The following is a 24,852-nucleotide window of genomic DNA, read 5'->3' as shown; positions in this document are numbered from 1 at the left end:
ATGTTTTCATTTTTTTTTTAATTGAGCTGGAAAGGAAGGGAAATGACAAAAGTATATTGTTCTTTTAAAAATATGTAGATAAATATTGATTGAAATTATTTTTGACATACGATATTATAATTAAAGTAATAAATGGACTACACAGTTTGATTTCTCCAAAATGTCCACGTGAACACGTCAGAAACAAATTATCATACAACAAAGAATAACATATATGGAATCTTTACGATTATTTTTGTCATTTTAAATGATATTGTACGGCGTTCTAAAGAAATGGTTCAACAGCTCTTGTTTAAGTGTTATTCTTAGTGACAGTGAAATACTATGCCCTTTTCAGGTACGGACAAATTAAAATAGTTTATATACACAATTCATGTACACTTGGGACAACATATTATTCAGCAGGAAAAAAACATTAGGGTTGTTATCCATTGGTCATAAGTGTGTGATAGTTCTAACACAATATAATTATGTTGAAATTTATGTGTAACTATATTTTGTTTTATATGCTCCTTTACATTTATTTTTTCGTAATAGTACATATAAAAATGGGTCATTTTCACCGTAAACAACGGAACCGTAATTTGAATGTATTTAATATTGAATACTTTGGTATGTTAATACCAGGTTCAAATTGGTGATAAACTAACAAATACCAGTTGACGTTAATTAAGCACACACTCAAAACACTCGATTATATTCTTTGAAATTTAAACATTTTAATATCTTCAACATGCAATTGAATCACAATGGAAACCATTCATTGGAATATCTTTCGATTTTCAAATAAAAAATAGCAGAACAGAAATCGTCCAAAAGCCATGCAAAAACCAGTACACTTTGGAAACTTTTTGAAGTTATTTTTTTTACACCAATTGCTCGAGGATCAGCAAAATTGTGTAAAAATGTATAACATATGACAAGTTATGGGAGATTTACGTGATATGGGATTCAAATAGTTTACACCCAGTGTGTCTTGATTTTGAAAAGAAGATTTACGTTTTAGTCTCCCTGATTGTTAAAACTTATCCTACTGAAATATATACTTTTCCAGATAATTACACGCTGATTGTTGGTTTTTCTGTGGCGGGCGGTCTTCTATTCGCTATTGCAATTATAATGGCAATATGTATTGTGGTCAAACGGAAGGCAAGGAACGCCAACAAGCAAATCGACAGGCAAGAAAATCGGTATATATATTTAATGCACATGAATGTTTTTTGCTTGTTGTTATATTTGAACTTCAACATCTCTGGCATTTTAATACAGTTTGGCAAGATTTGAATACCTTTTGAAATTGTTAGCAAACGAAATGAAATATAGAAAGTATTATTGGTTTTTTAAAATGTCGAAGATGGTAATAAGGTTGTTGATATATTTCCAGTACAAACACATTGTGAATAAAAACTTGGACCGTTATATAGGTCACGAGATAAATATTTAACCCGTTTACACTAAACATAAACTTAGTTGCGAACGTTTAAAAACTGATACTGTATGGATGATACCAAATTTTCATGATAATTAGATGACATATGTTACTATATATTCTTACATGTTATATATTAAGATCTGATCGACAACGTGAGACGATGTTTTGGAGATCGCCATTCAAGAAAGACAGTATTGGAAGTAAGTATGGTTCTTATAGTGTCTGGTACATGAACTTACCGACTATTGCAATTTAACAAATACCATTTTAGTTCAAAAACATTGACTTATGGCATTATTTTATCTATAGTGTACAAAATGTCAGGATAATTTAATATAAAAATTAGTTGCATGTTGCAATTGCATGTGCGATGTTTAAATTATATGTTTTGGGTCGTTGCGTTAATATTTCTGTACTTGGTCTCAAATATGTGATTCTGTATTTCCGATGATGCAGTTTGTAAGCATTTACAAATGAATGGTCGTTTAATTGTGTTAGCGTGATACATATCGATTGATACACATTGATTCTAAATGTATGTAAGCATGCTCTACTTGGAACTTTGATTTTGGTATTTATTGTATTTTAACTGTGTCTGAATTTGAATGTGTATTAACAGGTGAATCAGGTGCTCAACGGTATAGAACATGGCGATCTATAGCTCTTGGATTTAGCCAGAAGTCCGCTAAGGTATACGACGATAAAACTTAACACTTGCATATGTTCCAATTGTTTTTGCATGTGTATTCAATGAAATATTTTGCAAACAACTCTACCAATGTTTTGTTATTTGGAAAACTTTCAGTAATTTGTTTTCAGATTCCGAGATTGGTTGCTAACGCTCTGCACGATACTACTAAATCGGAAGAAAAATAACAAAGACCGAAAAGAAAGCACAAATAAGCATACTTATTTTACTACCGATTCCTGTGTATTTTATTTCCATCCCATCTTCGAGTACAAATATCACCAACTATGTACACTTAATTTATGATGTATTTACATTATTAATAGTGATATTGTCTAACTATTTACTTGAATATTTGTACAATAACGGATTATGACTATAAACTACTGTTAGAATATCTGATGTTTTCATTATTTTTAACACGTGCTGTATACAATAGTTAAGTTATTTATGTATTGTACTAGCATTTTTTCGATGGTCTGTTCATATCGTGTTATAAATTATTCTTATAACTAATTTTAAAATGGCATACAAGTATAATGTTAGATAGTGCAAAGCGACGAAAACGGTTTCGTTTTAATGATGTTTGTTCATATCGTTTGGCAAAAACGCGCTCCAGTCTTAATTTGACACTCAATTCGATACTTTACATTTGTTATGCTAATTGTGATTGATATACGGAAAAATGCGTATTATTCAGAAAAAAAATAACGCCAGTGTTTTGCTATTAAATACTAGAAATTACAATACCTTTTTTTGCCTTAGTTCTTGTATCTTACGTTTTTTATAAGTTATTGATTTGCATAATTGTATATATGTGGTGTTATTTTGTTTGCTAATAATATACTATTTGCTTAATTTTAATTTATATTTTATGCGTATTTAAACAGAAATTCATTGCGTATTTTCCTAAAATGTATTATGTATTGTTATTAAATATTGTTTTGCATAGTTGTTTGTATGTGGTGTTATTTAGGTTGTTTATAATATACTATTTGCTTCATTTGTATTTGTATGTTAATGGATATTTAAACAGTAATTCACTTATTGCATATTTTAAGCATATGCATTATGCGTATTTAAACAATTATCGATTAAGTATTTTCCTCCAATTTTTATTTGTAACGAAATGCATATTTAAACAGTTATTCGCTTATTGCATATTTTAAGCATATGTATTATGTCTGGTTGTGTCCTAAGAAGTAGTTCGTCTTAAATAACGCGTACCTTCTTTGCCTAGTTGACTTGTTCTGTCCGAGCGTGCGTGCATACGTCCGTCAATTTTTTCTATAAATTGATATGCTCCTGAACCACAGGGCATAATTCTTCGAATCTTAGGAATGCGTCTGGGTGGTCCTATATGAAAATATTTCCGGTTCGTTGATTAAATTTGTCAAGGGGTTCAAACAGGTGTTTTACAAATGGGAACTTATAAATCGTCTCCTCTGAAACCGCATAGCCTAGATGTGTAATGTGTGTATGTAACCAAAGTATTGTTCTCATCTATAAAGTTTGTTCAAATAATTCCTATTATGTCAAAACTGGTCCCGCGTCGGGGGTTAACATGTTTGCGTAAACGTTATTTAATCTTTATATAGAAATAACTTTTTAAAAGCTTCTTTTTTAAAACCGATTTGGTATGTATCATCATCTAGAACTCGAGTTATGTCACTGGGGCTGAAAAATGACCTCGCCCCGGGTTCATTAGTTTAATATTGACTGATATAGGGGAATCTTATGAAAATCTCATCTTGATTCGCAAAACCCAATCTTTTACTAGTTGGTATGTAGTATCATCAAGAGTTACTGTACACATTGTTTTCGAGTTATGCCCCTGTGATGATAAGTGGCCTTACCGCTGTGTGTGTGTGTGTGTGTGTGTGTGTGTGTGTGTGTGTGTGTGTGTGTGTGTGTGTGTGTGTGTGTGTGTGTGTGTGTGTGTGTGTGTGTTGTGTGTGTGTGTGTGTGTGTGTGTGTGTGTGTGTGTGTGTGTGTGTGTGTGTGTGTGTGTGTGTGTGTGTGTGTGTGTGTGTGTGTGTGTGTGTGTGTGTGTGTGTGTGTGTGTGTGTGTGTGTGTGTGTGTGTGTGTGTGTGTGTGTGTGTGTGTGTGTGTGTGTGTGTGTGTGTGTGTGTGTGTGTGTGTGTGTGTGTGTGTGTGTGTGTGTGTGTGAGCGTGCGTGCGTGCGTGCGTGCGTGCGTGTGTCTGTTCGTGTGTCTGTGCGTGCGTGTGTGTGCGTGCGTGTGTGTGCGTGTGTAAGTGTGTGTAATTTTTTTACCTCGATGAAGTTTGCTTAAATTATGCCCCTTGAGTGAAAAGTTGCAGCGTGCTATTGGTCAATTGTTTGATATTGACTTATATAGAGAAAACATTAAACATCGTTTTGTGTGAATCGTTTTCATAATTTGTATAAAGCATCGTCCATAGTTCCTCTACAAAACATGTTTGTTCAAATCATAGCCCTGATGACCTCGTTCCAGGGGTCACATGTTTAATACGGACCATGCAAAATATAATTTAAAATCTCAGCAACATAAAAGCACAGAGCCTTAATATTAAGTTCATAACATCAGATTGTGATCCTCTACACGGATTGTTAAACTTATGTCCCTGTGGTCAAATATGGCCAGGTTTCACATTTTTTATTATAGATTGTATAAGCAAAATAGTTTCAATATTTTATTCACTACTAAAGAGGGATGCTAATAGATATAAAAATTGGTACGTAACATCAGATTGTTGTCCTCAACTTAGTTTGTTGAGATAACGCCTACGGGGTCAAAATGGGCCATACGCTGGTTGTGATGTAAAATGAATTATAATTTAGAATAACATAGGAAGATATGATCAATGTATGCCCCTCTAGTAAGTACTAGCCACACATCAGAGGCCCTGAGTATATTTCCTTTCAGCTACAGTTTCTCATGTGTGCTTTTAATGATTAAACGTGTCATATTTTTATCATGGTTGTGGTGCTTTTGATAATATGTAACACTCATTAGTAATAAAGGTTGTTATTCTTATAAGAGTTATCTCCGTACGCTTTGTCACAGATGTGTTCGCGGACATGACAAACACCATAGAACCAGTCTGTATGTAACGTGTATGAGACTATTAGGTTAAAACATAGATTGTTAAATACCCCGAAATATTCAATAATAATTTCTACTTATATCGCATTAATTTATATAAGACGAAATGTTTAAGATAATTTCATCAACCGATACCTCAACACCTTTCTGTTGCAGGAGTATATTAAATTAAAACAATATATTTCATTTGCTTTAAATTAAATATATATAGTTCGTGGCAGAATGAAAGCGCTAATTTAGCCTGTTAAATCTATTAAAAAAATGCCTTTTGTCACGTGGAATAATGCTGGATTCATAATAAAAACTTAAAGTTTAAAGATATTCAAAACTCTTTCAAAACGGTTTGTCAGAGTTATTAAGTTTAATTTTGGTAAAGACTAGTCGCTCAACGCTTAGTTTCTAACAACACAAAATTAATCGTTGAAGTTAAAACATATTCAGTGTACATACTTCGTATATTTTTATAGCATTACATATTTATAACTTTAAGTGTTATTTCATATTTGTAAACAACAGTAATGTTTAATTAATCAATGTATAATTTTTTTGGCATGGTCTGCTCACATGATTTGTATTGTACTACAGAAAACGGTTTATTTCATTTGAAATCGGACTAGGATGCGTCCTGGTTGAGAGGAGACGGATTAAACTAGGCTTTTTTCTGTGCAGAACATACATTTTGCAAGCAATTCGACATTCGCGAAGCTAGCCTATTTAGTAAGATAAGTTAAAGTATGCATCCCATTTAGCATATTTAACCTTTTTAGCGTCAGTTTCAGCCTAATTAGCCTTTTTTACAAGTTCAGTTCATAGGTTGGAAAATACATCATACTTAGCCTATTTTTCATATTTAGCCGCCTTCACAGACTATTAAGCCTATTAAGCGAGTTTGGTGCAAAGGCTGAAAATTATTTCCTTTAAAGCATATTCGACGTTTGTTTCCGCCCATTTACGCAATTAAACAAGTTGAGTACATATATTGGAACATACATCCTATTTACCCTGTTAAGCAGCCTTTCCGGCGTATTTAGTCTATTAAAAAAAGTTTATTAAAAAGGTTAAAACATACAAACTATTTGGGTTATTTAGCTTTTTAGCAATCGAATTCAATATGTTGAAACACACATCATATTATTCAGTGTTAGCCTATTTAGCAGCCACTTTTGCCTTTGTCGCAAGTTTATTATTTAATAAAACATACATCATATTCAGCCTTTTAGCAAATTAAGCAGTCTATTCAACTTATTGTGCCTTTTTCGCAAGTTTATTAATCCATGTATGTTAGAACATACATCATATTAATCTTGTCTAGGATATATAGTATCGTGTTCACCCTATTTAGCATTTTAGCAATTTTTTTAATAGGATAAAATACACAGCCTATTTAGTTTGCTATTTACAAGCCATTTGCGTTATTTCCAAATCCAGTTTGTATCCGCATTGAACGGCCCCTTTGAACAAACGAGATTGATCTCCCGGTAGCGACCTCGTGCGCGCTGATCTCGCGTGTCGGCCTGTGCCTTTGTTTTGACCCGGCGTTTTAATGAGGATCGCCGTCGAGAGGAAGTAAATACAGTCTATTTAGCGTATTATGCGATATATCCACTTCGAATTGTTATGCACCTTAAAGGGCCCTTTCGGACAAACAAGAGAAATTGATTTGAGGCGACCTAGAACACGCTGACCTCCCATCGGTTGCCTGTCTGCCTGATCTAGTTTTGTCCCGTTTTTTATAAGAATATGCGTAAGGACGAGGTACATAAGCCTTTTAGAGTATAATGTGCTATATCTCGAACGTGTATGTATGCACATTTAAGGGCCCCTTTCGGACAAACAAGGGTTATCCCCCGGATGCGACCCAGTGCACGCTGACCTCCCGTCAGCTGCCTGTTGGGCTGACATAGTTTCGGCCAGAACTTTTAATTAGGGTCGGATTCACATACAGTCTATTACGCGTATTATGCGTTATTTTTCAGTGAGCGGGTATGCCCCTTAAAGGGCCCCTTTCGGACAATGAAGAGTTATCCCCCTGAAGCGACCTAGTGCACGCTGACCTCCCGTCGACTGCCTGTCGGACTGTAATAGTAACGACCGGGACTTTAAATAAGGGTCGGAGTAAGATGCAGTCTAATAAGACTATTACTAGTATGCGTCATTTTTCAGTTAGCGAGTATACACCTTTAAGGGCCCCTGTCGGACAAACAAGCGACCTAGTGCACGCTGACCTCCCGTCAACTGCCTGTCGGGCTGACATAGTTTCGGCTCGGACTTTTAATTGGGGTCGGAGTCTCAAACAGCCTATTTCAGTCATTTTCCAGTGAGCGGGCATGCCCCTTTTAAGACCCCTTTCGGACAAAAAAGATAAACCCCACCGGATGCGACCGACTATTACTACTACTACTTCTACTACTACTACTACTACTACTACTACTACTACTACTACTACTACTACTACTACTACTACTACTACTTCTACTACTACTACTACTACTACTACTACTACTACTACTACTACTACTACTACTACTACTACTACTACTACTACTACTACTACTACTACTACTACTACTACTACTACTACTACTACTACTACTACTATTACTACTACTACTACTAATAATAATAATAATCATCATCATCATCAATGCAAAATAAAATACCAAAATGAACTCTCTATATTTGCCTGCGAACTAGCTATAATTAAAGACGCCGCAACGTGGCTAAACGCACTTGAAACGCACGAACGAACAAACTACGCGATTTTATCTCATTCCCTAAGCGCATTGCACTAAACGCAGGTTCATCGAACACGCGCCCGGACTTGGTATGTGCAGTCTTAAAGGGTATTACGAAATTAGAAATTAACCAGAAATATCTTTAAAAAGAGATTGTGGTTGGAGTTTGTGAATGGTAAAGAGTTTAATGAATGAGATCAAGGATAGCGAATGTCTTTTTCTGTGCAGTTCTTAGCTGCATCACACGCCGTACGGGATGTTACGCGGAGTTTTCGCGGCTTATTTTACATTATAACATATTGCTGGTCATAAACGTATAGATACATAACAGAAAACCAAAAGAAGAATGGAAGTGAAATTCAAACATATGAGTCAACCGGCCACACGCGAAGTATCCGTACATATTTTTAATATTTCTACGCGCGTTCTTCGAACAAACCTGTTTTAGTGGTTTGTCTGGCAATGCTATTTGATTCGATTATTAACAGTATCGAGAATCATCGCGCTCTTGCTTAATACATTAGTCAATATGGTGGAATAATTCTTGTTAAATTAACCAAAAATAATATTTATCATGTTATTGTTCAAAACACATTTAGAATCTATTATTGAAATACCATAATTATATCGCTGAATATCTTCATTTAACATATTTCTGGTCTAAAGAAAATTCCAGTTCACCTAGTTCACGCGATAGCGTCTATATTATATAACGATTATTTTATTGGCCGCGAACTCAGGTCAGCACATAAGGTAGTCGTGAAGACGCAGCGATGACCTGTAAATAAACTCTGACATTCACACACACTGGCCGCGAACTGACCCTGATACCTCGCGGGTTGAAATGCAATGCATTAAAGTGAGGCCACGCTTCCACTGCTCTTTATACTTTTACATGTTAACATGTTGACAGGAATATGGAAGTCAGTACTAAATATGAGAACATAGCCTTTAAGTACAAACGCTCTTGCGCTGGCAATCTTCTGAAAATAAAAGGTGCACGTACAAACTGTATCGATGTTAAGTGTAAAACTGTTCAATCTATTTAGCCTTTTGATTAGAGATACAATTGTTTCATGCAGAAAAACAGTGTTACAAAGACGCGTTCATGTTTCCAATGTTCTGGTGGTATACTCAAATCACCCAATGGAATAAATGAAGTGTATTCATTCGTGTCTAGCCGCGAGAAATTGTATTTGAATTGTATTGGACACTTACACAGGTCAGGTAAGGTCAAACGTGACGTTAAACAGCTATGCCGAAAAACATCTCTCTCAAATTAGTATGGATACCAGTCACGTAGGCATTTCAGGAACTGAGCATGCCGATCAACTTGCCAAGATAGGATCCCATGAGGGCCTACCCTACGGGTTAAAACCCAGTGCACGCAAACTTATCGCTATCTTTAGCCTACAAGAAATATCTTTAAAAAAGATATACGGCGTTGATTGTGGTCGGTGTTGATGAACGATCAAAAGTTGTATCTATGAGATCAAAAATGCCTTTTTTCTGCGCAGTTTTTAGCTGCATTACACGCAAATCAATTACGGGGTGTTGCGCCAGATATCGTGACTTATTTCGCTTCATTAGATATTATTGATCAGATATCTATATTTACAGAATAGAAAAACACAAGAAAAAAAATTAAATGAAAGCATATAGGTCAGCCGGCAACATATCAGTCGGACATATTTGAAATATTTATACGCGCGTTCTTCGAACAGACCAGTTTTTGTGGTTTTTCGGACATTGTTATTTTAATTCCATTATAAAAATAGTATCGTGAATCATCGCGCTCATGCTTAATACATTGGTCTATATGGTTGAATATTTATAATTAAATTAATCAAAACTGGTACTTATCATGCAGTTGTTGGAAACATATGGAGAATCTATGATTGACATACCAAAATCATATCGTCGAATATCTTCATTTAATATCTTTCTTAACATTTTACCCGATAGCGTTTATATAACGATTTCTGTAACTTACCACGAACTGACCTTGATACCTTGTGGGTTGGAATGTCATGCATTAAAGTGAGGTAACGATTTAACTGCTGGAACGACGGCTTGTTTAAAGCTTTATACATTTACGTGCTTAACGGTCAATGTCGAAAACAATTTTAAATATTTTCGTCAAAGCATATATCAGGTTTTTGAACAAAAATACTTATTTGATATAAAATGTATGAGTAGATAGAATGCAATATATCGTAGTAATTACAAAATATTAGAAAACAGCCTTTACGTACAAACGCTCTGTCGCTGACAATCTTCTAAATATAAAGGGGCATGCACAAACTGTATTGATGGCGAGAGTTGAGTGTGAAACTGCTCTTTCTCTTTAGCCTTAGTATAAGAGATACAATTGTTCCATGCTGAAAACGCAGTTAACATCGTTGCTAAACGAACTGCATTATCCCTTTTCATACCATATACTTTCCAAAAATAGAAAGTCGATTGAATGTAGATAGCACGTTTTCAATTTCGAAAAGTTTCAAGCCTACCGGCGGAATATTTTATATTCCAATTGAATGGACGCTTACAAAGGTCAGAAGCCAGGTGAAAAGCTGGCGTATATAGCTACGCCGAAAAAGCGTACGATGAACAGGACTGTCACTGTTCATTATACAGCGCTGATCATAATTTACCATTAAAGGTGCCTTTTCACAGATTTTGGCATTTTTTAACTTATTCATTAAATGCTTTATAACGATAAATGTAAACATTGGATCGTAAAAGCTCCAGTAAAAAATCTAAGAATAAAATTAAAAAAAGGAAAAGAACATTGCCCGAACCAGGTTTCGAACCAGTGACCCCTGGAGTCCTGCCAGAGTCCTGAAGTAAAAACACTTTAGCCTACTGAGCTATTCCGCCGAGTACACTTACTTAACGTATTTAATACTTTATATAAGCAATCTTCGTAGTTTCACAAAATGTAACGACAAAAACAGAACTCTCCAAATTATTCAATCGTTTCGCGTTGCAACGCTTTATAATTTTTAGGTTTTAAAATCGTCAAAAGATGCATATAATGGCTATATTAGACCATGATAAATGTTCAGTACTGTTTCCTCACAAATATCATAACTAAAACGAAACTTTGCGAATCTGAAACAACTTTTTTCAATTTTGTCAATTTACCAAAGCGTGAAAAGATCCCTTTAATTACTAACCCTAGCCATAAGATCCATATATATATAGCCCAATTAAACGGGAGGATAGAGCCTATACGCGCATGCGTTTAAGGGTGACTAGATTGCACGGTGATAACTACAAAACTGTTCTCTTCCCTAAACGCAACATCCCAAACACGTTTGAACTCCTATTTTTTATATGCTCGGAACATTCCGTACAGCGACTAGAATTAAGTGCAGGGGTAATAGCAGCGTACTCAAATGCAACTGCCATTCATCGCAACACACTGTTAATGCCGCCAAGCGGGATCGGCCCTATTGTAAGGCAACATGTTTTCAAATTCCTGAGAGACACAGGGTACCTCGATACAATATAAGTGCACAAGATACATCGTGTAATTAACTAATAACGAGCATCCACTGCGAATGCTTTATTAATTAAATCAATAATCCTACAGTACATATTCGTACTTCGCATTAACGTGAAGGGACAGCGACGTGGGGATTAGTAACAATGAATACAGACCACGCTACTGTAAATTTCTGGTCTTCTATACGGCTCCTCATATATCCGAACTTATGTTTATAAAATTATATACTTACAAATAATCATTTACTATGTCACCACTATCTTGCAAAAGAAACACCCATATATACAGTTATAGACTATTTTAAAGCCTTCAGCGTTTTATAATTACTTCCCCTACAAATGAAAATATAAGCAAACTCACACCAACAATCAAAATCTAAATATTTCTTTCTCGGAACTTTTTTTCTTGTGGATTTCAATTTAAAACTATAAGTATATTCGCATTTAATAATTAAATAAGCGATCTAAAAAGCCATTTAAAAAATCTCGCGTTTCCTTGAATAAATTACCTCCCCCTAAGCTTATTGGAATATTAAAAATTATGCATGTGGATAAACGTGTTCCCCGCTCACGCAGAATTTTTAACCACTATGGATGAGCTCAACTCCCTCTTTCAAAACCATTAATCAATCGGGTAAACAAGGCCAGGGTTCGGCGAGACCCCTCTTTTACGCTGTACTCAGCAGCCGTCTACGTACGCAGGGGCGGTCACACAGAAAACTTACTTCCACGTATTGACGGAAGCCACAATAACAGCGCACGTGGGTAACTCGCATATACCCACAGTGTAACCCCTTTAGGTGTAAATATTTAAGCGTTCAAATATGACCATATATTTTCCATATGTACACATTAAAATATGTTGGGTGGAGCGTTTCGGCTGGGATAGTGTGGCGTGTCAGACAAAGACCCCGCCCGCGCGCTACGGCTCTGTCGACATGATCTACCCAATATCACAAAAAAGACAAAAAAAGGGAAAAATAATGGTATTTGTTTTAAATCTTTGTCTTGTAGCTTTAGAATTAATTGTTTGCATGCTATTTTCTGCTAACCATTGTATTTGCTATTCCTAATGAACCTATGTGGCCGGATCGTGTTAAATGGTCGTTAAGCATCTTCACGCACTTCCCCGGCTGAATACAATTATACATAGGACTGCTGCCTTTCTCACCATAAAATAGTATTCACAGCAACATGAACGTGCGCGCTCTCTATAATTACAAATTAATATAACCACACGTCTCCGCTGGAAAGAGAGAATGAACCTCGAACATTGTCTCCCTTAAGAAGAAAGAATATATCCAGAAATTGCCACCCTTATACCCCCAATGAAATAGTCATCTCGGTCCAATCACACACACTCAGCCCATTTCTACTATCGTCAAATACATGATCTTTAAAAACTAGTCAGGCCCTAACAACACCACACTACACCGGACAATACACATAATCGCAACAGAGAGAGAGCCTATGTGATTATATAATAAGACACAAGGCAGCAAAGTAACGTTTGTGCCAATCTAACATCACGTACTAATCTATCCTCCGCGATGGGCGTTAAACAGGGATGCAGTGTATCGGTGCTGAACACCAGGCACTTAAAATAACCAGGGACGCCTCTGTAATCGGGGCGTATTCTGTTTCCCGCTCGAACCCCCATTAACACTTCTCTTGGGGCGGAAAGTACAAAAAACCACAAATAAGTATAAGAAATCATCAACAATGCCAATAACATTAATGTTTCTCATGAGATAACACGAATACTGCATACCACTACTACTACTACTACCTATCATTTTCAAATCAGTAAATAATAATATACATATACAGCAAAAACAGTCCAGTTTGGTGACCGGCCTGGATGTTTCGGAGGCGGGTGGGAATGGGCGATGACGACTCCGGTTTGGGTTCTATGAGACTCCTTAGTCGACAATGGACTGATCTGTTGTCGTGTGCAGCGAGAGGGTGGATGAGGGTGCGTTTGTCTCGAGAAGCTTCGGCGGCTGGTGGCTCGGGGCGGGGCCGTCTGCGCGTGCGGGCGGGGGTCTGGCCCGCGCGGCTTGGGTGTGCTTGTGCGGGGGCGGCGTACTCTGCACTCTGGGAACTGAGACGAGAAGCTACTGCCTTCTACGACTGACAGACGGACGCGAGCAACTTGACTAACCCTTTCACTTCCGCTCCAGACAAATACACAACAACCACATACTATATACTATACAAAACCCTCAGATCACCACAACAAGACACAGGGCAAATTAATGTAACATTCGACAATCTGAGAATTAAGACTCAGCGCAACTGCAGTTTACAACTAACGGACGCGAGCAATTTGACCAACCCTTCCATTTCCGACCAGCCAAATACACATCACCCACATACAATACGCTCAACATAATCCACATGAGATCATCATCACACGCTCCAGGGCACATTAAGGTCTCATTGGCAAGCGTGCACTGAACTATTTTAAAACACAATTGTTTGGCGAATACCCGGGTAGCCAGGGTAAATTTGTCCTACTTTAGCTCAAAATTAAATATTTTTACCTGAAAGGTCACAGGGGCATGTCGAGCTGCAAAGACCTCGTGGAGAGGCAAGTAGGACCTGTAAATAAACTCTGATATTGTTTATTGATATATCTTTGGCGTGCAGCATGGCAAATATCACGTATAATCCTGGCTGTTCCCTGTTTAAAAACACGCACAGTTTCGTTTTCAAATCCACGGTGTTAATTTAATTTTTTGTTGAGTTACAAATGATGTGTTTTATAGGCTTTGCAACATAGTGCTGTATGCATAATAAGATTATAAATTTTATGACAGAAGTAAATTCTACATTTAAAAATAGTTTTTGTTTACGCCCCGCCTACTAGTTGACCTTCCTAACTGACTCCGCCTTTTCATCTCAATTCACCCCTGACATCGATTGCGCATGCGTAGAAGTTAGTTTTATTTTATCCAAATTCACCTCTTAAAATTCTGCGCATGCTTACAGATAAATCCTTTAAGGGATTAATTCCCCATTCAACCCTAACAACCGCTGGAAAAGGATTAAAACAGATGAATTCAGATGAAACGCGGTGAAAACGGTTTAGTAATCCCTAAAAATCGGCTGAATGAGGGTTATTTGTAAGGAATTCTTAAGACATTTATCCCGTAACAAAATCCCTTTCCACAATGTACATGGATATACCGTTCAACAAAGAAGTACCCAACACGATGCATTTAACGCGTCAGGAACGTCCTGCATTTTTTTGCACTATCCTCTAACAGAATTAGATCTTCTAAACCTGTGAGCAATTATTACCTTGCAGCAAGCAAATAATACTTATTTTACATTTCCCATTTGCGTGCCTCTTTCACAAAAAGATCAGATTATATACAAACCATGAAACAGACTTTATATAGATTAAATTGGAATCGTTACGCCATTTGAACCGAACACATGTGAGATATTGGGTGCAAAATATGAAATACAAAGTGGAAGTTTGAACTAAAAAGACGTGTTATGTTAAACGACAAATCGAAAAAAACGATTTGCATCTGTTCATTAATAAGTATTACGGAATATTTGATCTGGTTGGAAAAACAGCATGTAGATATAAATAAACTGATGGATATAAAGAGGAAAACTCAAATTCAGTGAAGGTAGAATTAAGTTTTGTGTAAAATTCATAAAAACCTCTATAATCACACGAGGTCTGTACATTTACACTATAGTAGTGCTTTTGGTCAAATATTGCTCCTTGTGTTATCAATATGTTTTGCCCTGGTGTCATGGATTGCGTCCAGTTGGTATATAATGTTCGGCCAGTCTTTTTATGTAGTCGATGTTTGTCAGGTGTAAATCTAGCCATTTGTGTCTGCTCATTGCTAATTCGGATGAAGAGAACCAGAGTCAAATACCTTGGCGGAATTTTATCCAAAACCTAACCAAAACATGCACCTGTCCAGATGTCTATTGTTTTAAAACAACTGCTTAGCAAAAAATATATTCCTTAAAAAAGTAAAGATACTACTTTTTCAGATATATACATTTGGCTAATGAAGATTTAATGTCTTGGCAGATCTTATACAGTTTATTTGTTTTATTTATGTTTTCGGAAGTTAATGTTGGGCTTTTGTCAGGACCATGAGGCTGTGCCTGCATTTTTTAGTTGTTCACAGTTTTACCAGTTGTTAACATGTATAGTATATACAGGGTATTTTTGTTGATAGCCCTAGCGATTCACAACACCATGGTCACTTGAGATGCAACATTTTTGTGCGAATTTACTTTAAATTTGTCTGATTTTAACTTGACATATGTGATTAACTTTTTCAAAAGGTCAAAAGTAGATTGCTAAGGATATTATTTATTCATGTTTGTTTTATTTCAAGTTAAATATCGTGTCTACGTCAATGGATGAACAACTGGGCATCATATTTCAACGTCAAACTAGACCAGGGTAATGCAGGAAGTTATTGTCCATTGCTGTTTTCACTAAATAGTTATATTTTTGGTAAGCGCATACAACCCGTCAGTTGGTGTGTTTTTTTCATATTGAATGACAGGCTAGCGTACACTTACTATGAACAGTAGAGATTCTGACATAGAACTGAACAGGTCATTTTGTTGTTTAAGTCGTAATAGGGCATCCGCCCATTATGAATTCCTTGGAAATGTTATTAGTAACTAGAAATTAGAAGTATTGTGTTGCCTCAAAATGTTATGATCAAAACTAAATAAAGAATAAAGTACTATTCTACGAGTTATTGTGTTTGCATTATTTTGCGACATATTTATGTTTTAATGCACGATAACTATGGATCGAACCAGATGTAAACCAATTATTACAAGATCACCGACCACGACAAAGGAAAAACATGTCAGTTATTCAGCTCAGTCATGGCAATTATTATTTATACAATTTTGTGGGGTGGATTTTATCACTTTAACAGGAAGTATAAGACGTCATGACAAATTGTTTGTAAGCTTCTTTTTGAAGAATTTTTCGTTGGAATGTTGTATGAGAATATATAATTATGTACGGACAATACTTTCAGTATACAAATTAATATAATTTTACATTGTTGGTATTTTTGTCTATTTTCAACGTACCTGGAATTAAGAACATTTAAGAATGTAACAGATTTTAAGACATTAAAAATATAAAGAAATTAGGAACGTAAACAATGGAATATTTAAAATAGTTAAGTTTATTATCATATTTAAGAAAATATAAGAAGTTTTTTTATTTATTAAATATAGAAAGAGGAATAATGCAAGTACATAAGAATATTGGAAATGTGTGAATACAGTTTAACAAATTATATAATACAGAAAATATGATATTAAAATTAAGTAATAATTTTCGAAGAATTTTAAATTATAAGAATAAAATAACTTTGAAATGTAGACATTGATAGGACAGTTATTTACAAGCGTATATATGGCACAGTCAAAACAAGTAATGTATACATGTACGTATGTTGCGTATTTGTATAAGATAACAGTAAATTTGTATATTTATTGAGGTCTTGTGCAATTTGATTTAATGTGTTGCTATCGCGTCTAGCGCAGTTAAATCTTACGGCATAACGTTTCTGTTATAATTGTACCTTATAGTAATGGATGCACGAGTCTGTTAGTAATCGACTCCCCGTTACATATAGAATTAATTCTGTCATCAAGCATGTTAAGCTTAACAAAAAAGATCCTCTCATTTGCTTGTGCGCATGGTGGAAGAATGCTATTGCATTACATTTATAAGATTAGTGTGTTAAGAGAACAAGACCTTCGCTTGAGATATGCCGATAGGATGGCATGCACGTTATGACATGATTTTATAAATGTATAAAAATGTGTCTTTCCCTTTGTAGTAATAGTACCTTGTTAAATGTGTTTTTAGTCAATAAACATAAATACGTGCGAACAAAAGACCTAATAGTCGACATGGCAATTATAATATGCCTAAGGCGGTACACAGGTAACATTAAGTCCAGGAATGTAAACCATAAATGTAAGCCGATCAATTAATTCGCCTGTCAGGTTGCCTGGAGAAGACGCATGATATTTTGATTCATAAATATACACACATACATGGCCTGTCAGATGTCAAACTATCATGTTTTTGTTTGAAGTAATGTTTGAAGTAATGTTTAAGGTATTTACTGATATTTTTTTATGTAAAGGATATTTTTAAAGGGTGTCTGAGTAGGTTGTCATAACGATATTTAAGAATAACTGAAGGGGGTATTTGTAAATGTTTGCCAACATTATGAATAACTAGTTTTTAAACGACTCTTCGATGCGATGTTTCAACAAAATCCAGCATTGATCGACGTTTCAACACCAGAATTTCCACAACGAATTGAAGACCATACTACGTGAATAGCTCTCAAAGCATAATACATTAGCCTTGTTGCTGAAAATGAAATCATTGCCCGAGAATCTTTAAAACATGACAAACACAAAATCAAAAATATGTTTAGGATTCGTTCGATGCTCTTAAACAAAAATTACCGTTATAAATCCGTCAGAATTGTTGTTGCGAACATCCAGAGAGTCTAGTTTAAGCTTTTTTGTTTCGTCATAAATTACGCCACACGAAATACGTCATAAATAACTTAAACGATTTGATAAAAATAAAAGTACGGAAAGCTGGTTTGTTTTAGTGAAGGAACAAAAGATGCTCATATGTAGTATGAACGATAACGTACGACTGAGCTAGGCCGGACTCTGGAATAAGAACTTAATAACGACAGACAGACGAAAGGTCTTCAGGCCGTTATATCGGCAGCGGGGCGGTTTTAAATGATTGGTACGGAATACCGTTATTATCATCGTGGTTAAACACTAAAATCCAGAGGGCGAAAATGCGATAGTGCGATAGTACGATGGCGACAATGTGATACTACGATGGCGACCATGCGATAGTACGATTGCGACAATGCGATAGTATGCGACAGTACGATGGCGACAATGCGACAACGCGATAGTACCATGGCGATGTCGCCCTCGTGCTATCGCACTGTCGCCATCGTATTGTCGCCATCGTACATCGTACTATCGCATTGTCGCCATCGTACTATCGCGTTGTCGCATTGTCGCCATCGTACTATCGTATTGTCGCCATCGTACTATCGCATTGTCGCCATCGTACAATCGCACTATCGCATTGTCTCCCTCTGGATTTTAATATGTTATCACGATGGCACTAACGGTATTCCGTAGTTTGGCGCAGCTCTGTCGTATGTTTGTGTCTAATTACCGATTATTGTGAAACCTGTTTCATGCGTCGTCGCTAAATTGAGAGTAAACAGAAACAGTATTTCATGAGGATCTGGCACGAGTTGTCAAATCATACCATATTTTATTAAACCTGTTCAGGAATTTTGTAAGTAAGCGAGCCTTTGGCGATCTTACTTACGAATTTCCTGGACGAGTTTAATAAAATATGGTATGATATGACAACGAGTGTCAGATCTTTTTTATCACATGCGTTTGAATGAGCAAATTAAATAAATATTTACGCAAACATAATGATAAATCCCGAATGCTGGTTACATTTCGTGACGTCATTTGACGTTGCAACGTCATTTCAGCAAAATAACAAAATGTGATCGGTCAATAAACGCAAACTAAGCCAATGAAAACGCTTAAAATGTTGTATTACACATGTGTAATATAAAAAATATGTAATGGTTGTATTACATGGGAAACAGGGTATAGCATGTGATAAATGTTAATATGGCATAATTAAGCGAGCGCTGTTCAAAATGAACAACTTGAACAAGTGGGTAAACACACTATTAAACGACATTAACAATACCTCATTAATACGCACGCAAATGAATTATGTTTATGCTTGTTTATGTGTTATCATTTACATATAAAATGACCGGTGTAATGTAGGAAAGTGCACAGATCACCTCTGAACCTTCGCGCGTTAAGCGACTTACCAGTCAGCCCGAAAAAGTTATACGCCTTTTACGGACCTAAGCGCAACGTCTTTAGCCCATTTTACGTTTTACTTCAATGGTTAAGGCCCTTTTCCTCTGTAGTCATTCTTATATATTATTTGTTACGCATAAAATAACCGGAAATTAAGTAGTTCTAGTTGTTTAGTATTGAATTGTTTTAATATATGTAAACCGCTGCTCAGACCATACTCTTTGTTCGTAGATCAGGAACGTAAATACATTTCGTGATCAGTTAAAAACATTGGCAAACAGAGAACCATATTTTACAGTTTTAACCTCATTGCGGTGGTACACAAATTCGCATAGTTCAGTACAAGTACTAAGAAGATTTTAACTGGTGTTAAATAAATTGCATTTGTAAATATAACCTCTCAACACATATTTTTGTAGATCTAGAATCTAAGCGCGATGATAAATCGAGTCCAGTTTATTATTTGCCCTTCACTATTTAAGTGTTTGTCATGGGAATCTTAGCTTGTTGAACACCAGCTTGACGACGGTACTCTTATAAGTAGCATAACGTTTTAATAAATGGAAAGCAACCACTTGCCAACAATATCACAACGCAATTAAACTGATGTTTTAAACTGCTTAACCGCATATGGAAGATCAACTAGAAATATTGAGAATTTAAACTGGTTCCATGATTACCGATAAGATGCATGTAGTAAGATGCAAACAACAACAACAGTACATTTAAATATTATATGATTTATTAAAAATTAAAAGAGAAAAAGAAATAAGAAACAAACCAGCGGAAACAGTAATTAATAGAAAAGATCTTGCATATTTTTAAACACGAATTCGAATTAGTAGTATGACAAAATACAGAAACTATAATAAAAAAAACATATGAAACACATGCAACTTAATATTATGTATTTAAAAAAAATTACCACCACTAAAACGAGTAGCTACACAAATCATCATATTGAACATGATTATTTACAAAACGCAACAATACACTTGAAAAGATACCAAAGAGTCATTTGAATGTTTAGTGTTTATTTGCTAAAAATGCATTTTGGTTGCTTTTGCTGATATATAAAGTATTTGTTATTTCGTGGATCATGAATAAATAGGTTAAAAAACTCGAAATGCATTGTCAGTTATTGAAAAACAACCCGTGGTGTCAATTCAAACAAATTAAAGGGGCCTTTTCACAGATTTTGGCATTTTTTAACTTATTCATTAAATGCTTTATATTGATAAATGTAAACATTTGATCGTAAAAGCTCCAGTAAAAAATCAAGAATAAAATTAAAAAAAGGAAAAGAACATTGCCCGGAGCAGGTTTCGAACCAGTGACCCTTGGAGTCCTGCCAGAGTCCTGAAGTAAAAACTCTTTAGCCTACTGAGCTATTCCGCCGAGTACAATACTTTACGTATTTTATACCTTATATAAGCAATCTTCGTAGTTTCACAAAATTTAACGACAAAAACAGAACTCTCCAAATTATTCAATCGTTTCGCGTTGCAACGCTTTATAATTTTTAGGTTTTAAAATCGTCAAAAGATGCATATAATGGCTATATTAGACCATGGTAAATGTTCAGTATTACTGTTTCCTCACAAATATCATAACTAAAACGAAAATTTGCGAATCTGAAACAACTTTTTTCAATTTTGTCAATTTACCAAAGCGTGAAAAGATCCCTTTAACCGTGTGGACTATGTTTTTTTTTATATCTGAATATGATCAGTATATAATATATACAAATTCTGTTAGTATTTCAACATAAATTGAATGTTCATATTTTCATAAGATAAAATAATAAACGAATACAAAACACATATTAAACAAAAACATAAAAATACACAACAAATATAGCAATTACGAAAACCTTCATTTGACATTCAAAACAAATGATAACATACCATAGATCAGTATTAAAACTTATACACAATATTGGTGTCAGATTCCATATAGGGTATACGAAACGAAATTTACATATATACACTTTTAATATGATTCGGTGGAATCGAAATTCACAAGAAATCTAAAAAAAGCTTATTAATTAGTGCTTTTTCCTGGCCTTTTTTCGTACTGTATATCACTACCCTGCAGTACCTGAATTCTCGTCCGGAACTATTCCCGGAATCTGAAACAACATTCAACTTAAGGTACTCGACATGAAACAATCTTCTAGCATTCTTTGTACAATACTTCCACATAGTATAGATAGTTAACCCGATTATAATAACTAAATAAACAAATATATGAGCCGCGCTCTGATAAAAGGGGATTTAATGTATGTGCGTAAATTGTCGTCCCAAATTAATATGTGCAGTACGCACAGGCTAATCAGGGACAACACTTTACGCCTAATCTTTATTTTTTCTAACAAGAGACTTTCTTGAAACAAAAAATATCATAAAAGCGGAAAGTGTCGTCCCTGATAAGCCTATCCGAGACGACACTGTACGCACATGCATAAAAACCTTTTTTCACAAGGCACGGCCTATATGTAGTCGATGTTTTTTTTTACTTATACCTTAACGGCATCCTGCCTGAATGACAGCCATGGATCGCCATGTTCTATACCCTGGGGCCTCTGGTTCGTCTGAAAATGTCAAATGAGTCGAATTACATCTTACCATATCTTAATAAATCTAACAGTGTGTTTGATAGTGTAATTGAACAGCAACGCGACCCAATAATTCATTTGTTCATACAGACATCGTATACTTATAAAGCACTATTTTGTTAAAAAAATAGTTCACATTTATGCTGGGACAACAGAATGAACAAATTATTTCAATCTCCCAATTACCAATAAAATTCACGACCCTTAGTTATTTTTAAATATCCTGAAGTTTTTTTACGATATCTAGAAAACAAGTCCTTATTTTATTTAATATTTGTCCACAATCAAAAGTAAATACGTGTACAAAATAAAATACAAACACCCTTACTTCCATGACGAACTTCTTTGGATGGCGATCTCAAAAATACCTTCCCACATTGTCAATCAAATCTAAATGTTGAGCAAATAGTTATGAAGCATTTGGCATCATTATGAACTTTATCATTTCTACAGCAGTAACTAAGAATAAACACTTTTCTGCATGCATCGTTAACGTATTCAAATATAAAATAATGTACGTCGGTTAGGCATACCTATTTTCACTGTATGTTGACATATACGAACACTTTTAGGGATAAATGGAAACGACTCAATCTATTTGAACTAAAGAGACATTTGTCGCTAAATTTTCTTTTGGGTTGGATCAAAGTACATTCGACATCCAAATGCAACAAGTAAAAAGTTGGAGGGAAATCATGACTAATATGATGATAGGTGCTACCTAATATACGGGCAAAAGCTTTTAAGTTTTTTTTGATAACCATGTATTTTTAATATATATATGGACATGATTTTGTTCAAAATATTATAATTGTTGCAATAATTAAGTAATGCATCCAAAAAAATCAATCTTAAAACGAGTTACATGTTCCTAGCTTAAAGATCTAGCATCTTATATAAAAAAAATCTAGCCACAGGAATTTAAAGCTGGTTCGGTGGCTGTGGTATAGTGGGTGGGAGTGTCTGCTAACTGGCTTAGTCACAGGGAGGTATCTGTATTGATCCCTTAAGTGGGTGCATTCTTAAGATAACCCCAAAGATATACTATGGCGTACCATTTGGGTTGAAAGTCAAGAAGACCTACAAGATAACACGAGAAATGTACGTCGAAGTACAATTATTGTACGTCGACAAACACATATAAAATACACTTCGAAGTATATATTTGTACGTCAAAGTACAATTTGTACTTCGACATACATGTTTGTACTTCGACGTACACATTTTCTGAACAGTCAATCAAAAAACTTGTCTCTTGAGCGGCTTTTACTTCAGATTTATTCACAATAAATGTTTAAAATCTCTTTTTAAATTGAGGACAAAATGAATAAAAATATCAGAATGGCAAAAAAACACATAGAAGTGTCAAGTATTTAATGCATTGAAATAGATTAAATACAAATTTGAAGAAAATTCAATTGTTACCTTTTTAAAATTAAAATTATTCAGCTTATTGGGAGTATTTATTGATCATGCGGGGCGGAGTATCACGACCGTCCAGCGCATTACTGTGTAGGAAATTCCCAACGGTAACCAAACAGTTACCAAAAATTAACGGGATAAATAATGTATAATAACCTCCCCGTTGGTCGTATTTTGTGATAACCATAACTTGAATAAGTCAGAGGTTAATTCCGCCACGCCAGGTCAATAAATACGCACAATATCTATGAGTTAGCGGTCGATAGTCGCATAATTTGGTATAAATAATAATAATAATAATAATAATAATAATAATAATGTTTAAAGTCAAATATCTCTAAAAGCAACAGATGTAAGGTGTCTTCTGATTGGCTAACACTCAAGGGTCGGTGAAAATTGTACGTCGAAGTACATTTCTCGTTCTACTTAGTAAGACTCGTAGACTTTCGACGTCATGGTACGTCATATAGACACTAAGTACTGGTCCTACCCAGGAAATAGTTTGTTTCATCAAATGTCTCAATTCAACTTGACAGCTTGCTAAAGCAGTTGCATTTAGCATACATTACACTGATTTAACATAATCAAAATCATGTGATGTGTCAAATCAATTTTGATTGACACATTTGACAGGATTTTTTTTTAATCCAATAATTTTTAGACTGTCAAATAACACACAATACGTATTGAAAGCCATGCCTGGAGCTTTCGTCTGTATACCAATGACTTCATCAGAAGAATGATTTCTACTGTTGGGAAACGTTAACAACGCTAATTGTCTTCTTATTCATTATCAATGTATAATTATGTGTAACAGCATAACAACATACTAGTTTCGCAATTTAAATATTTAATAAATACAGGTAACTTGCAGGTTTCTTATTTTCTTTCGCAAACTATTGTTGAATAGTTTAAATTTTGTCGCCACTAAAAAACTAGCCATTTTGTAGCAATTCTTAAATCATAGTCTAAACTGCATACACTTAGCTCTATAGTTACAATTTGAATGCAAATATTAGAATGCATCATGTTATATCATCCATATTTTTTTTATTTAAACATTCAAATAACACATAACACAGTCTACACAGTACATATATAAAAAGGTATGTGGTATTGTGTGGAGATACAAAACACTTCACATCATGTATTTGCACATAAAATAATAGTTACAAAATAAGTAATACTCAAACACTGTCATCAACCTACAGTACAAGAATATTTACGTATATGAAATTACAAAGTGGTGTTATTTTATTACCTTTTACAAAATTAACAATGTTGGTTTTGTACTAGCCATAAAACATTTATCATGGATTAACAAGTAACAACCAATTTATTAATTAAACAATAGAAAGGAAATCATATTAATTGCATTATGCATTTACTAAACAAGCTATTTGCTACTGTTCAGAATTACACT

At 34.9% G+C, this 24,852-nt stretch overlaps 1 protein-coding gene across 1 annotated transcript in view; it reads left to right on the top strand.

Annotated features, from left to right (window-relative positions):
- The window catches only part of LOC127851584 (uncharacterized), a 28,960-nt gene extending 24,896 nt beyond the window's left edge, over window positions 1-4,064 (top strand). Inside the window, exons 42-45 of the mRNA XM_052385421.1 lie at window positions 1,055-1,190; window positions 1,571-1,632; window positions 2,052-2,122; window positions 2,252-4,064. Of these exons, the coding sequence (XP_052241381.1) occupies window positions 1,055-1,190; window positions 1,571-1,632; window positions 2,052-2,122; window positions 2,252-2,308 (326 nt within the window). The 3' untranslated portion in view covers window positions 2,309-4,064. The remainder of the gene's footprint in view (window positions 1-1,054; window positions 1,191-1,570; window positions 1,633-2,051; window positions 2,123-2,251) is intronic.
- The last annotated feature ends 20,788 nt before the right edge of the window (window positions 4,065-24,852 follow it).

The sequence above is a fragment of the Dreissena polymorpha genome, chromosome 11 (genome assembly GCF_020536995.1).
Source record: "Dreissena polymorpha isolate Duluth1 chromosome 11, UMN_Dpol_1.0, whole genome shotgun sequence".
Classification (NCBI taxonomy): Eukaryota; Metazoa; Mollusca; class Bivalvia; order Myida; family Dreissenidae; genus Dreissena; species Dreissena polymorpha.
This window is presented reverse-complemented; position numbering and strand designations above follow the sequence as displayed.